This window comes from Ceratotherium simum, chromosome X, assembly GCF_057802395.1.
Source record: "Ceratotherium simum simum isolate JZ-2026a chromosome X, ASM5780239v1, whole genome shotgun sequence".
Lineage (NCBI taxonomy): Eukaryota > Metazoa > Chordata > Mammalia > Perissodactyla > Rhinocerotidae > Ceratotherium > Ceratotherium simum.
The window spans coordinates 117002685-117017174 of record NC_141940.1 but is presented as its reverse complement, the minus strand read 5'-3'; the positions used below and the strand labels follow the sequence as shown (position 1 = coordinate 117017174).

The window sequence follows — 14490 nt, the reverse complement described above, 5'->3', positions numbered from 1 at the left end:
TGTCCCACTTGAGCAAGAAAAAACCAAATTAATTGAAAGAGTCCCAACCTGGCATTCAGAGAGTAGAATTTTTTTTCTTGGTCTCCCTTTATGCTTGCAATAAATGAAAAATACATTTATGGATTATTCTTTGATCATTTTATAACAATTTAGACATCTTTAGTGATAGTATTATCTGTTACATCATTTATATAAGTAAAATGTTTTCTTTAACTTTTTAAAGATAATCAGCTATTTTCTACTGACAATGTAAAAAAAATTTAGTCATTTTCCCATAGAGGGGGGATGAACTGAAATACACATACCTAAGAATAAGTAGATGTTGTATTTCAAGCACCAAGAAAAATAGAAAATATATGTTATGTTACAGAATAAAGATAACTTTGTTCTATTTATCAGAATATCATAGTAGAATGTATCTTTGCATTAAATTTTTACATACCTTATTTTTATCTTGTGATTTATCAAATTCAAATGATGGTAACTCTAGTTTGGAAATGGAATTGGCTTTTAGAGTAACTTCTGTAATGAAATTAACTTGAGCAACTCAAGCTTGTTCACGAAACTGAATTCAGTGGTTAACTGTTGAAGATAAATGCCTAACTCCTATAAAAGGAGATTTACATTCATTTCTAAATGATAATGAAATCTAAGTCTGTATCCCTTTTTAATTAGGAGTATCTTCCCAGAAGACGTTCTTACTTACTGTTCTGATATGAAGGTCTGGTCTAATTCATAAGAAATGTTACAGCAACCCAAACACTGACACTCTCAGAATAGCAGTAATTCTCAGCATAAGTCCTGGTCACAGGAACTAGCAAAATTGGTGATTTGCACAGCTGCATTTTGTGCTACTTGAGGCTTTCTCTAGTTGGGGGCTATAAGTGTCAAGTCTCCACCTTCAAGGAGTTTTAAGATTTAGTGCAAGAAGCAGATTTGTGTAGACAACAAAGTACAATATAGTATGATAGGTGTTATAAAAGGTGAGATACTTGTGCTGGAGCACATGCAGGACAGGTACCTAATCCACACATCAGGGGGTCAGGAAGTTTTCACACCTATGATGATGATGATGTTCTAACAGCTAATGTTTTGGGGACACTAACTATTGCCAGGCACACAAGATAATAACTATTATTATTATCTTGATTTTTACAGATGAGAAATCTGAGGATTAGACATTGAGGAATTTACTCAAGATCAGAGAGTCAAGGCTTGAGTTTCCAGTCCATCCACCTCCAAAGTCTATGTTCCTAATTACTGATGCACTGAGCGGGACGAGGTCAACTTGGAGGTGTGTTACTGCAAGTGTCTTTATAAGAGGCAGTAGGGTAAGGCTTTATGCAGTGTTTGGGCTTCTGCTGAATGATTCCAAGGAGGGACTAGGGGAAGCAGGGGCAGTTTAGCAATTGGGTGTCTCAGTAATTTTGATTTGGAGGAGAGAGGAACAAAGCCAGGCTAGGGAAGTTATCCAGTCACTCAAAAGACCGGGGTTAATCATTTTGCAGATGCAACTTGTCCATGGGAGAAACATTTTTTCTTGGTCTGTCCCTGGCCTTGTGCATGTACATCGCAGTCTAATTATTAGCAGGGCTGATTTTACCTTCTCAGTACCTACTCTCAATGCCTCAGTTTAATTCCTTGTCACCTCTCACCTAGATTGTGATATTCCAGCTTTATCCTTTATATTGCAAACCAGAATAATTTACCTAAACCACAAATATAACCAGAACAAGCCTCAATGTAAAAACTTTGAATGGTTCCCTGTTGCCTACAGAACGTAATTAAAGCTTCTTAGCATGACATACTAGGCCCGCCTATTCCCAGCCCACCTCTACCTCTATATTCCTTGATACTTTCGAATTGCCTTTTAAATTCGATGGCCAAATTCTTGCGGTTCTGGCAGATTCCACAGTTTCACCTCTCAGTGCCTTTGCTTATGCAGATTTACCTGCAATTCAATTCCCACCCTTCTCCACCTGGGTAAACGCCATCTGTCTTCAAAACTCAAACTCAGACATCAGAAAGCTCTTCCTGAATCCCCAGGTGGACTATGTTAAGTAAACGTAGTTGCCTGTACCATATTATCTAATCTATGTAATGGTCCTTCTCGGCCTCTAGATTGTAAATTCCTTGGGAGCAGAGGTTGCACCTTTGCAACCCTAGGAGTTAGGTTCGCCTACAGAGCCGACAGGTGTGAATGGAAGGAGGCGGAACCTGGAGAAGTCCGACTGGGAAGCCAGGGTTGCAGCTGTATGTGGGACGAGGCTTCGAGAGCGGATGAAGGGAAAAGAGTGAGAAGTGTGACTTGAACCTCCTGTCCACAAGACGCCTCACTATGGTGTGGGGAGAGGTAGTGATAAAGCACTGGGGAAACGCTAGGACGGTAGAATCACTTCCAGGGCGCGGCAGGAGCCCCAGAGGAGTTTTCGGGAAGGAGACATTTATTTGTGCAGGGTTTTGGAAGACTAGCCACCTACAGGAACCTCCCGTCTTCCGTCTTTGGTCCGCCCGGAGAGAAGCACGCTCCCCGCCGACGAGAGGCCGCGCGGCACCTGCGCGTGCGCGCCGCCGCGCGCTCCCTTAAGCCCGCCTCTTCCGGTTGTCTCTTGGGGGGCGTGGCGGCGCTGGCAAGATGGCTGCGCCCGAAGAGATGATGTTTCCGGGGAAACCGAGGTAAGCTGGGTTGGGGGAGATGAGCTGGCGGGAAGAGGGGACGGAGCGGGCCGAGGCTGGGCATGGAGGATGTGCAGGCAGGAAGGAAAGAGGAGCTGGGCCAAGCAAGCGAGCTACCGCAGCAGCTCGAGCCCTTCCAGGAGTGCGCCCCGGACTGTCACGGGCGTCCGTGGGCTCAGGGAAGCGAGCAGGGAAACAGGTGGCGGGATGGTGAAGACCTGCCGTCTGTCTGGGCGTGGAATGGCGAGGCGGTGGTAAATGCATGGTCTGTAATTAAAACACGGGAAGCGAGATTTTACTCCTGAGTACCCGGGCGATTTCCTGTCAGTGGGCGCGGAGGAGAGGGGAGCCTGAGGCACCGCTGCGGGTGCGACCACTGACGCTCGAGTGTGCCTGTCTCGTTTTTCCAGCCACAAAAAGTACAGGGCCGCCCTGAAGAAGGAGAAACGAAAGAAACGTCGGCAGGAACTCGCTCGATTGAGAGACTCGGGTAACGAACTCATTCTGTTTTCTGTGAATGAAATTGCTCTCCCCACTCCCTTCGTAACTTGAGGCCCCAGTGTCAGAAAGAAGCCAAGTACTGTATCAGATAAAGAATTGTGGCTACTGCCTCCCAAGTGAAATTATGTTAGACCCACATCAGAAACAATGTTAACATACTAAAGAAGGGGAAACAGTCATGGTAAATCATCACCCGCTGATGGTGTGTAAGTATTTATAAAGTATCTAATATTACAGGTGCAGGCATCATGAATTACAGCAGCTAGCACAGCCCTTGCACATAGTAAGTATTTGGTGAATATTTTTCTTTGTAAAACCAGCGGGAGTCAAGAGTTTCAGACATTTTGCAAGTTTTTCTCGAACTTGAATAATATAAGAAACCCTTTGTTGACTCAAATTATTAATGTTATTTAAATATATATAAGCATAAAACTAGTTATGAAACTGTTATTTGTCTATGAAACAATATATTTACAAGTTACAAAACCAAGTAAAGTTACACATCCAGTAAAATTCAAATCTACATTAATGTAATGTTAGGGACGATGGGAAACATGCTCACAGCATGAATATGATACTGATTGGAGTTTGCAATGCCACTACTACTGTTGCCCTGTGGTTATTTACTACCTATTTTTTCTGTTAAAATACTGTGGAACCTTCATCCGTACTGGCCATGGTATCATCTGGCCTTCACATGGGAGAATCTAACATTTATATCAAACCTACCTGTTTAAATATAATGAAGTTAGTACTGCTAACTTAGTTATAAAATTATATAGTAGTTGTAAATGCAGATGGAAGCACTGAAATCACACAGGCGTACTGGCTTATAATGGTTGCCATCCAGATTACCCAGAATATGCTTATTAAATTATCCTAGACAGTTCTTGAAGTCCATAGACCATGGCCTCGAGTAACCAGGAACCTCAGGCCTTGAGAAACATAGCCATAGAGGTTTTATTTACCATTAGAGTTGCCGAGTAATTATTTTAGTAGCAATACTTGGACTATTTAGAATGGAAGGAGCAGTGTGTTTACCTGCAACCTGTGTTAGCACCTCTTCTTCATTCGTTCAAAACTGGTCCACTAGAGGCAAGATAAAGCATCAGGGATAAAAGGGGGAAAAAAAGCAAGTTGCAAAACTATAGCAGGATTCCATGTATAGTTACATGTGTGATACATGTATAGATACATTGTACTTATATGTATCCTTGCATATATTTGATTGTATGTGTAGAGAAAATGCTACATCCAGAACTGTTAGTGATCACCTCTGCAGAATGTGTGAGCTTGGTTTGAGGGAGGATGAGGGGTTGAGTGAGTCAGGCAACAGATATTTTTGAGTATCAGCTGTGTGCAGGCAGTGTCCAATCTATGGGCATAGCTCTGTAAGTCAGTCAGTCATAGCCTCTGTGCCAGATTCCCTGGAAGGCTCTTTACGAACATTAGATCATTTAATTATCTGAATAGTTAGGTATTGTTCTAGGTGAGTTAGAACTTAAATTTTTTTTTTTTTACCTATTTTTCTTTTAATTTCAGGTGCTGAAATAATAAAGTTTACTTGCTTAATAAAAGTAAATTATTGTAATTATCTAGGACTGGTATTGGTTAGACTTATACTCAATATATGTGATAGACACAAAATCTTTTTCCTTCAAGCCTGAGATCTGTTACATTTCCTTAAGATCACTTCAGTTTCCCTCCTTTTCTTTTCAAATTTAAATTCTGAATAGGAGAAGATCTAAGTTGTTATTATATTAAATTATTTTCCCATGTTTTTATTTTGAAAATGTCCCAAAGTACAGAAATTTGAAAAAACAGTACATTCAACATCCATGAACCCTTTACCTAGATTGCCAATTGTAACATTTTGCCTTACTGTCTCTCTCTACATATAGATAGATATATGTGTACAAATTTTTCTGAACCCTTTGCATGTCAGTTGCAGATATCATGACCCCTCATCCCTAAGTACTTTAGCTTGCATCTCCCAAGAATAAGGACCACAATACCAAACTTGCACCCAAGTAAAGGAACAGTAATTCGATGGTATGATATACGAGCCATATTTGAACTTTCCCAAACCAAGATTGATTATTTTAGAAAGCTCAAGCCAGTTGTCTCGTGGAATGCCTTGCATTCTGGAGTAGTCTGTCTTCTGATTAGCTTCAGGTTACACTCTTTATGGCAAAATACCACAAAGCTGATGCTGTATACCTCTCATTGCATACATCAGGGGGCCTGTAATGGCGGGTTGTTCCACTCCTAGTGATGCTCAGTGTGGTCAAAGTGTTGCCAATCATAGTGCTCCATTGTAAAGGATGTTGCCCCCTTTGTAATTAGTACTCATCTGTGGGCTGATATTTTGAGATGGTATAAATAAGTATCCTCTTTCCAACAAGCTTTCATCCAATGTTTTTAGCAACTTTGTCTAAATTCGTTCTTACAGTGGGATTGCAAATGTAATGACTTTTCTACTTAAGTTTTGCTACATATTTTAGTTGCCATTCTTCTGTAAGGATGGATGTTCCCTCCCACACCCCCACCACCTTTTTGAGTATCACTATGGAACCATCAATTTTTTTAATCTAATGTGTTATCTACTACCATTATTGTTCTTTTTGATACTCCCATTGTACCAAATTTGGGTGGTTGGAACCCTTATTATTAGAAAGTTTTAAAAACAGGTTCATACCATAATTGTCAAGATTTAAGATTGTATCTGTTTTTCTTCCTGATTATTAACCAAGGTTTTGCAATACTCAGCTAATATAATAAAACATTTAAATTCCCTCAGGACTATCACAGGAGGAGGAGGAGGACACTTTTAATGAAGAACAACAACTAGAAGAAGAGAAGCAGTTGGAGATAGAGAGGTCAGCACTAATTGAAACCTTTCTTGTGAACCCAGTTATTTTATTTGAGTATTATAAGTCTTTACTAAGTAGTATGGGTGTTCTTTATAAACTCTTGTACAAAATAGATCTTACAAAATACCCTAGATAAACTATTTAAATCTCTAGCTGAAAAACTAGATGTTGTCCTTTTTTTTAATGGAAGTATTTTTCACTGTTTTTGCTAATTTATAAATGTTTTTGAAAAAAAATCCAAATAATTAAGAAGTGTAAAGCGTGAAAGAGCTTCAATAAACTCAACACACTCAAAAATAGCCACCGTTAAGAATGTAAGAAAGTGTAGATGTATTGTACGTGTATATTTCTATAATGGAATAATATTTATACATATTTTTCTATAATGGAATAATATATTTTTCTATAAATTGCTTTTTTGGCTAAAAATGTAGGACATTTATTTCAGTGTTGATGCAGAGACCTAATTCAACCATTTCAATGGCAACATAGTATCCATTGTATGGATGTAGCATAATTTCTTTGTTCATAATTTATAGTTCTCTACTGATGGGCATTCAGGTTATTTACCATTAAATAACATTCACTTACTATGTACTATTAATTTACTATTATTTACCGTTTATTATTAATTCACATTTAGGTTTTTTACTATTATATAAAAAGTTGCAATGATCCATGATTATATAGTCATGCATTGCTTAACGACAGGGATACATTCTGAGGAATGCATTGTTAGGCTATTTCGTTGTTGTGCGAACATCATAGAGTGAACTTATGCAAACCTAGATGGTATAGCCTACTACACACCTAGGCTGTATGGTACTAATCTTATGGGACCACCGTCGTATATGCTGCCCGTCGTTGACCAAAATGCCATTATGCAGCACGTGACTGTATATCCTTGGCAATTGTCCTATTATTTCCTTTGGAAAATGCCTAGAAATGAAATTGTTGGGATCAAAGGATAAGTACACGTAAAATGTAGATGGGCAGGTGGAAGGCCTCCCGGTTTGCAGTTTGCAGCCCCTCCGACAGTGAATCCAGGGGCCCATCTCCCCATACCTTCACTCGCACTAGGCATTCTCAATTTTTAAAACTCCTGTAGTGAATAGTTATATTTCATTGTTTCAAATGTACGTTTCTTTTTTTATATGATAAATACATATTTATTGAGGTCACACTGATTTATAACATTATATAAATTTCAGGTGTACATCATTATATTTTGACTTCTGTATACACTACACCATGTTCACCACCAAAAGTCTAGTTTCCATCTGTCACCGCAAATGTACATTTCTTAATTAGTAGGGTTGAATATCTTTTTATATATTTTATTACCTATTTGTAGATTGCTTAAGTCTTGCACCTTTCTCTTTTGGGATACATTTTTTTTTTTTTTTTTAGATTTTTAATTTAATTTTATTTTTTCCCCCCAAAGCCCCAGTGGATAGTTGTGTGTCGTAGCTGCACATCCTTCTAGCTGCTGTATGTGGGACTCGGCCTCAGGATGAACGGAGAAGTGGTGCCTCGATGCGCACCCGGGATCCAAACCCGGGCCACCAGCATCGCAGCGCGCGCACTTAACCACCAAGCCACAGGGCCGGCCCTGGGATACATTTTTTTAAGTTTGTTGTGTAAGCAATGTTATTACTTGATTAAGGATATTAATCCTTTATCTGTCGTGTGTGATGTATGTTTTTCTCATTTGTCATCAGTCCTAACTTGGCTTATGACATTACTTACCATAATTTGATTTTCACATTGTCAGCTTTCATCATGATATCTGGCCTTGGTGTCTGACTTAAAAAGGCCTCCCCCATCCCAAGTTGACACAAATAGTCTGCTATTTTTTCTCTTCAGTATTTTTCAGGGGGAATAGTTGTTTTTTTTTTTTTTTAAAGTGGCACACAATAATGTGAATGTGCTTAATGCTACTCAACTGTACACTTAAAAATGGTTAAAGTGGTAAATTTTATGGTATGTATATTTTGCCACAATAAAAAATAAATTTTTTTCTCCTTTTAAAAAATTTTTATTTATATACACTCTCTAGGTATTTAGCGTGTTCACTGGGAATGTTGCTTCTTTTCTTGTAATCAATTTATCTACCTAAGCACATAAATAGGTGGAATTATCAAAATGCACCCCCTCCCCCAAATGTAGTAATGATTGAGAACATGGAGTTGGATTCAGCCAGATCTGCATTCCAGTCCTGGCCCTATTACTTACTAGCTGTGTTCAAGTTGCTTAATCATTCTAAGCTTCAATTTCCTTGCCTTAAATATGGAGATAAAATCAATCATCGTACCTGCCCCATGGAAGTGGGGAAAATAAATGTGGTGGTAACTGTTTAGTGCTTAACACAATGTTAACCGATAGGAGAGGCTGTCATAACTCTGTGTGTTCTTATTATTATAGGTTTCTGTTATGATGAAGGGGCCGGCCCGGTGGCGCAGGCGGTTAAGTGTGCGCGCTCCACTGGAGTGGCCCAGGGTTCGCCAGTTCGGATCCCGGGTTCGCACCAATGCACTGCTTGGCAAGCCATGCTGTGGCGGCATCCCGTATAAAGTGGAGGAAGATGGGCATGGATGTTAGCCCAGGGCCGGTCTTCCTCAGCAAAAAAAAAGAGGAGGATTGGCAGATGTTAGCACAGGGCTGATCTCCTCACAAAAAAAAAAAAAAAAAAAAAGATGATAGCATGAAATAGGGCAGGGATTTTTTTTGTTTTGTTTTCCCATTTATTTGAGAAGCTTCTTTTAAATCACATACATGTATCTTTGTGTTCCTTTGATCTTTGTTTATTCCTATATGAGTTGCATAATACTTTATTGGTGAAAAACAGGAAAATTATGTGAAAATACTGCATGGCTTTATGTACTACTTTAAAGCAGACATATAGGGTCAAAGGTAAACACAGCTGGACATTAGTTAAAGTGATGAGAGCAGATTTTATTCAGTAACTGCTAACAGTAGGAGAATGAGCTAAGCTCCATTCCAATTTGTGCAGAGGCGATTTGGGCCTTTTAAAGGGAGAATGAGGGAGGAGGGGTGCGGGGGCCCAGTAGTGTCAGAGAAGTGAAAAAGTGCAAAGGATTGGTCAGTGTAAATGTGACTAGGCCCACGGTGTTTGTTAGCTGGCGGTTAGGGAAGTTAGGATTCTATCCTCCCACAGAGACTTGGAGACAGAGCCCTCATCCTTCTTAATGATAACATTTCCAAGGAATGGTTCTCAGGTCCTTGAGAGAGATGCTTCTGAGTTGCGAGAGACACATATTCACAGTTATGAGCCCCTTCTAGTAAATGCTCTAAGAAAGGGTTGGCAGAGGCCTATCATCAGGTCTTGGCTAGAGCAAATAGTCCATTTTCCTGGTGGTGTAGATCTTTCTCAGGCAGGCATTTTAATGTGGGGCGTGGGGATTGGGGTCATCCTAGGGACACAGCCATATGCTGCCAGAAGCCATGCTAGAGTTTGCTCAAGTCTCCTAGTGCAGGGGTTTGATGGAGGTATGTGCCCAGGGTTCTATAATTCTCAATAATGTATTCAAGTTACTATTTTTAGTAAATTTAGTGATTTTACCTTCATAATGTTTTACTTTTTTGTGGTCTTAAATTTATATACACTTTGGTTCAGCTTATTTACAATTAATATGTTCCTCAGAAAATTCATAAATCAGAGTTCTGCACACTGGAACATCTATATATACACCCTGTAACATGCACAGGAACATTGACATATGCAATATGCCAGTCTCTACTATGGCTAAAAGATGTGCTCTTGGAATCTGTAGTTGCAAATGGAATATATTTTCCTATAGAGTATTTGAAATTGTGGTTGGGTCCTCAGTCTAGACATAAAACCTTATTTAACTCCTAATGTTGCTAAAGTAATATAGAACAATTTCTTACACAGTCGTCCCTTGGTATCTGCAGGGGATTGGCTCCAGGACCCCCATGGATACCAAAATCCGAGGATGCTCAAGTCCCTTGTATAAAATGGTGTAGTATTTGCATATAACCTAGCAATCCTCCCATATACTTTAAATCATCTCTGGATTACTTATTATACCTAATACAGTGTAAATGCTATGTAAATAGTTGTTACACTGTATTGTTTAGGGAAAAAGGACAAGAAAAAAAGTCTGTACATGTTCAGTACAGACGCAGCCATTGTAGGCCTTTCCATCTGCACTTGGTTGAATCTGTGGATGTGGAACCCAAGGATACGGAGGGCCAACTGTATTTCATTTTCCTTTTACAAATTCAGTGGGAAAATGCAATCTAGGTTCTAAACACCGTGTTGGCTAATAGACTTTTGAAATATAACCCATCTGTAAATTAGAAACTTGTGATATTGGATGTCTGAGACACTTATCATTTTAAGATAACATCACTCTTTATAATTGATCATTTTTCTTTTCAAACACCACGTCTGACTGGGCAAGAGAAACAATAGAAAAAATAAACAAATGGGACTACATCAAACTAAAAACCTTCTGCACAGCAAAGGAAACCATCAACAAAACGAAAAGACAACCTAACAATTGGGGGAAGATATTTGCAAACCATACTTCTGATAAGGGCCTAATCTCCAAAATATATAAAGAACTCATGCATCTCAACAACAAAAAAACTACCAACCCAATTAAAAAATGGGCAAAAGACCTGAACAGACATTTCTCCAAAGAAGATATACAGATGGCCAACAGACACATGAAAAAATGTTCAAAATCACTATCAGGGAAATGCAAATCAAAACTACAATGAGATATCACCTCATGCCCGTCAGAATGGCTATAATTAACAAGACAGGAAACAACATGTGTTGGAGAGGATGTGGAGAGAAGGGAACTCTCATACACTGCTGGTGGGAGTGCAAACTAGTGCAGCCACCATGGAAAACAGTATGGAGATTCCTCAAAAAATCAAGGATAGAACTACCATATGATCCAGCTATTCCACTGTTGGGTATTTATCCAAAGAACTTGAAAACACCAATTTGTAAAGGTACATGCACCCCTGTGTTCATTGCAGCGTTATTCACAATAGCCAAGACTTGGAGGCAACCTAAGTGCCCATCAAGGGACGAATGGATAAAGAAGATGTGGTATATATACACAATGGAATACTACTCAGCCGTAAGAAACGATGAAATCCAGCCATTTGTGACAACATGGATGGACACTGAGGGTATAATGCAAAGTGAAATAAGTCAGAGGGAGAAGGTCAAATACCGTATGATTTCCTTCATTAAGTAGTAGATAATAACAATAAACAAACACATAGAGACAGAGATTGGATTGGTGGTTACCAGAGGGGAAGGGGGGAGGGAGGAGGGTGAAAGGGATAATTCAGCACATGTGTGTGGTGATGGGTTGTAATTAGTATTTTGGTGGTGAACATGAAGTAATCTATGCAGAAATAGAAGTACAATGATGTACACCTGAAATTTTTACAATGTCATAAACCAATGTTACTGCAATAAACAAAAAATTAAAAAAAAATAATTGATCATTTTAAACTGGACATTCGCTAATTTATTTTTATAACTCCTTGTCGTCTTGCCTTAAAACCTGTAGCTTTATTTTAAAGACATGATCACGATGTGGTTTTATTTTCTTTCTTTTGGCAGTTTGGGTGCTTGGGGCAAACCACGGGAGTCTCTTAACTGAATGGAGAAGCAGTCCAAAAGTTTATGGCAGAAGGTGCCAGGTTTTCATAGTGCTGCGATCCTGCGATTTAAAAATGCATAGAAGAGGAAGGATAATACTTTCGGAATGTGAAAAACTAGATGTTGCTTTGAAACTTATCATTCACTTTATTGACACGTAAACATCACTATGGTCAAACTAAAGGGAATTCTTTTATGTAAAAGATGTCATGGACTATGAAATGGAGAGTAGTGGTTGTTAAGCTATGACCCTCTAGGAAGATAGTTGCTGAAATCTAGTGCTTTTCTAAGACGCTACTCATATCTTCTGGTCCTCTTACCCCCACTTAACTGCTTTCAAGAAAATATCTTTCATGACAGTTTAATCATTCCCAACATGTCATTTTGCTCTCATATATGTGTGTGTATGTGTTTGTAGATTAATGCCCATTTCTTTTATTTGATTCCATCATTACATCGATAGGCAAAAATTACATGAGGAGTGGTTGCTGCGGGAGCAGAAGGCGCAAGAAGAATTCAGAATAAAGAAGGAAAAGGAAGAGGCAGCTAGAAAACGACAGGAAGAGCAAGAGGTATGCTATTAATCAGATAACCAGTTAACTAACTAGTTAACCAAAACAACTCTCATTAAGAGTTACATATCTTGAACTTAAAAAAGAGGATATTATCCATTTTACCAATGTTGTTAAAGTTTTTCATTTATTTGCCCCATGTGTTAAATGTTTTCAAAAAGTAGATCTGAAAAAAAAAATTACCTTCTGTTTTTTTTTCCCCCTGTAAAGAGAAAGTTAAAGGAAGAATGGGAAGAGCAGCAGAGAAAAGAGAGAGAAGAGGAGGAGCAGAAGCTACAGGAGAAGAGAGAGAGAGAGGTGATTCCTGTCACAGGAGGATAACGCACTGCAGATCCTCTTAGTGAGCAGATGTGGCCTGTATGGAGTTGAAGAATAAGCTATAGGCATATCAGGGTTTGGGCTTCGTCGTCTTGTTTAGAAAGAGTCGTGTTTTTAGTATAGATAGACACTAGAGGTTCCTTATGATGCTCTTCTTTGAGTCTGTGTGGTGACAGATACCTTAAATTAAGGTTTTTCTTCAACCTTACCCAACTTACCCTTTATACCAGGGATTGGCAAACTTTTTCTGTAAAGTGCCAGGGAGTAAATGTTTTAGGCTTTATGGTCCGTATGCTCTGTTGCAAACCTTTAATTCTGCCAATGTGCTGTGAAAGCAGCCATAGATAATATGTAAATGAATGGTTGTGGCTCTGTTCCAATAAAACTTTATTGTTTTATTTACAAAAACAGGCAGCTGGCCCCTGCTTTACACTATGTACCACTCTAGAGCAAATGGTGTTTTTCTTTCTTTCTTTTTTCTTTTTTTTTTTTGTGAGGAGGACTAACCCTGAGCTAACATCTGATGCCAATCCTCCCCTTTTTTCTTGAGGAAGACTGGCCCTGGGCTAACATCTGTGCCCATCTTCCTCTACTTTATATGGGATGCCACTACAGCATGGCTTAACAAGCAGCGCGTCGGTGCGCGCCAGGGATCTGAACCTGCGAACCCCGGGCCGCTGCAGTGGAGCGCGCACACTTAACCGCTGCGCCACCAGGCGGCCCCCAAATGGTGTTTTTCTGAGGGTCTGTTGTATATGGGTTGACTTATTTAGAGAATAATATTTTGTACAGTTTCCACATTTATTTAGTTTATAAAAGACTTAACCGCTTATGACATGTCAGCAAGAATTGATTGATTGAGGGAAATCAGGAACTCAAATATTGAGGAATTAGGAAATATTTTGTAATTAAATCTTGACTTGCTTTCCAACTTGGGCTATAAAGGCAATCATAGCTAACACATAGTTGCGCATTAAAAAAAGTCTATAAGCTGTATGTATATATCTTCTCTATCTTCCAGGATCTTCTAGAGATTGATTTGGTATATTTTGCTTCTGTTCCTTAATAGTGTATCTATTTCAAAGATATCACAGTTCATCTTTCCTTGACTGATTCATCACGATGTTTCTTTTCTGTAATATTGCCAAATTTGAATAGCATAAAATTGGGTGGTTAATCACCTTATCATGGGGAAAATGCATTTGTTTACATCCTAGTCATGGTAGGGTAGGAGCAGCCTCCACGACCTTTGGTTTTTGTGTCTCAGGCCATCAGTTAATTCCAGTGCAAATTTTAGACACCCTCATTTGTGCACTGCTTTCTGGATGAGGCAAGACCACGCTAGGTTTTTAGGGGGCAGGAAAATTGTTTGGAGCTCATCATTTTTGTTATAGAGAGTAATCAATTCTCATTTTAACAGTAGAATCTTCTTCAGTTGAGGTCTTTCTGGCATCAGATAAAAAGCTAAGGCTTATTTTTAAAAAGCTAAGGCTTTTGTTTCAAAGGAAATCTAGTGAGACATTAAGGAGAAGTGGGGTAAAATGAAGTAGCTTCTAAGCAGATATAAAGGGATATGCAATCTGTGTTTCTGCTGTGTGCTAGACACTTCTCTAGTAGATGGAGACAGAGCAGCGAAAAAGACAGTCCCTTCTTTCATTGAGTTAGTTTTCTAGACGGGGGAGCCAGGTGATAAGTAAGTAGAAAAGATCATTTTAAGTGCTGTGAGATAATATTAAGTGCTATAAAGAAATAAAGCAGAGAGTCATGTGATAGAGTGACTGGGGTAGGGAAGTACTTCTTTAGATTGCCTGGTCAAGGAAGACTTCTCCGAGGAGCCAATGTGTGAGCTGACACCTGAGCGCAGAAATGTCAGGGA

The 14490-nt window shown here is 39.1% G+C and overlaps 1 protein-coding gene across 5 annotated transcripts in view; it reads left to right on the top strand.

Moving 5' to 3' along the window:
- Positions 1–14490, top strand: part of ZRSR2 (zinc finger CCCH-type, RNA binding motif and serine/arginine rich 2) — a 31373-nt gene that overhangs the window by 1329 nt on the left and 15554 nt on the right. Inside the window, exons 2-7 of one of the 5 annotated variants that reach the window (XM_087426370.1) lie at positions 1159–1294; positions 2457–2676; positions 3087–3166; positions 5978–6056; positions 12188–12296; positions 12507–12593. In XM_087426370.1, the coding sequence (XP_087282496.1) occupies positions 2636–2676; positions 3087–3166; positions 5978–6056; positions 12188–12296; positions 12507–12593 (396 nt within the window). In that variant the 5' untranslated portion in view covers positions 1159–1294; positions 2457–2635. Of the gene's footprint in view, positions 1–1158; positions 1332–2121; positions 2677–2723; positions 2942–3086; positions 3167–5977; positions 6057–12187; positions 12297–12506; positions 12594–14490 lie in introns of those variants that run through there. The other 4 variants (XM_087426368.1, XM_087426369.1, XM_087426367.1 and 1 more) reach the window with 4 other exon arrangements.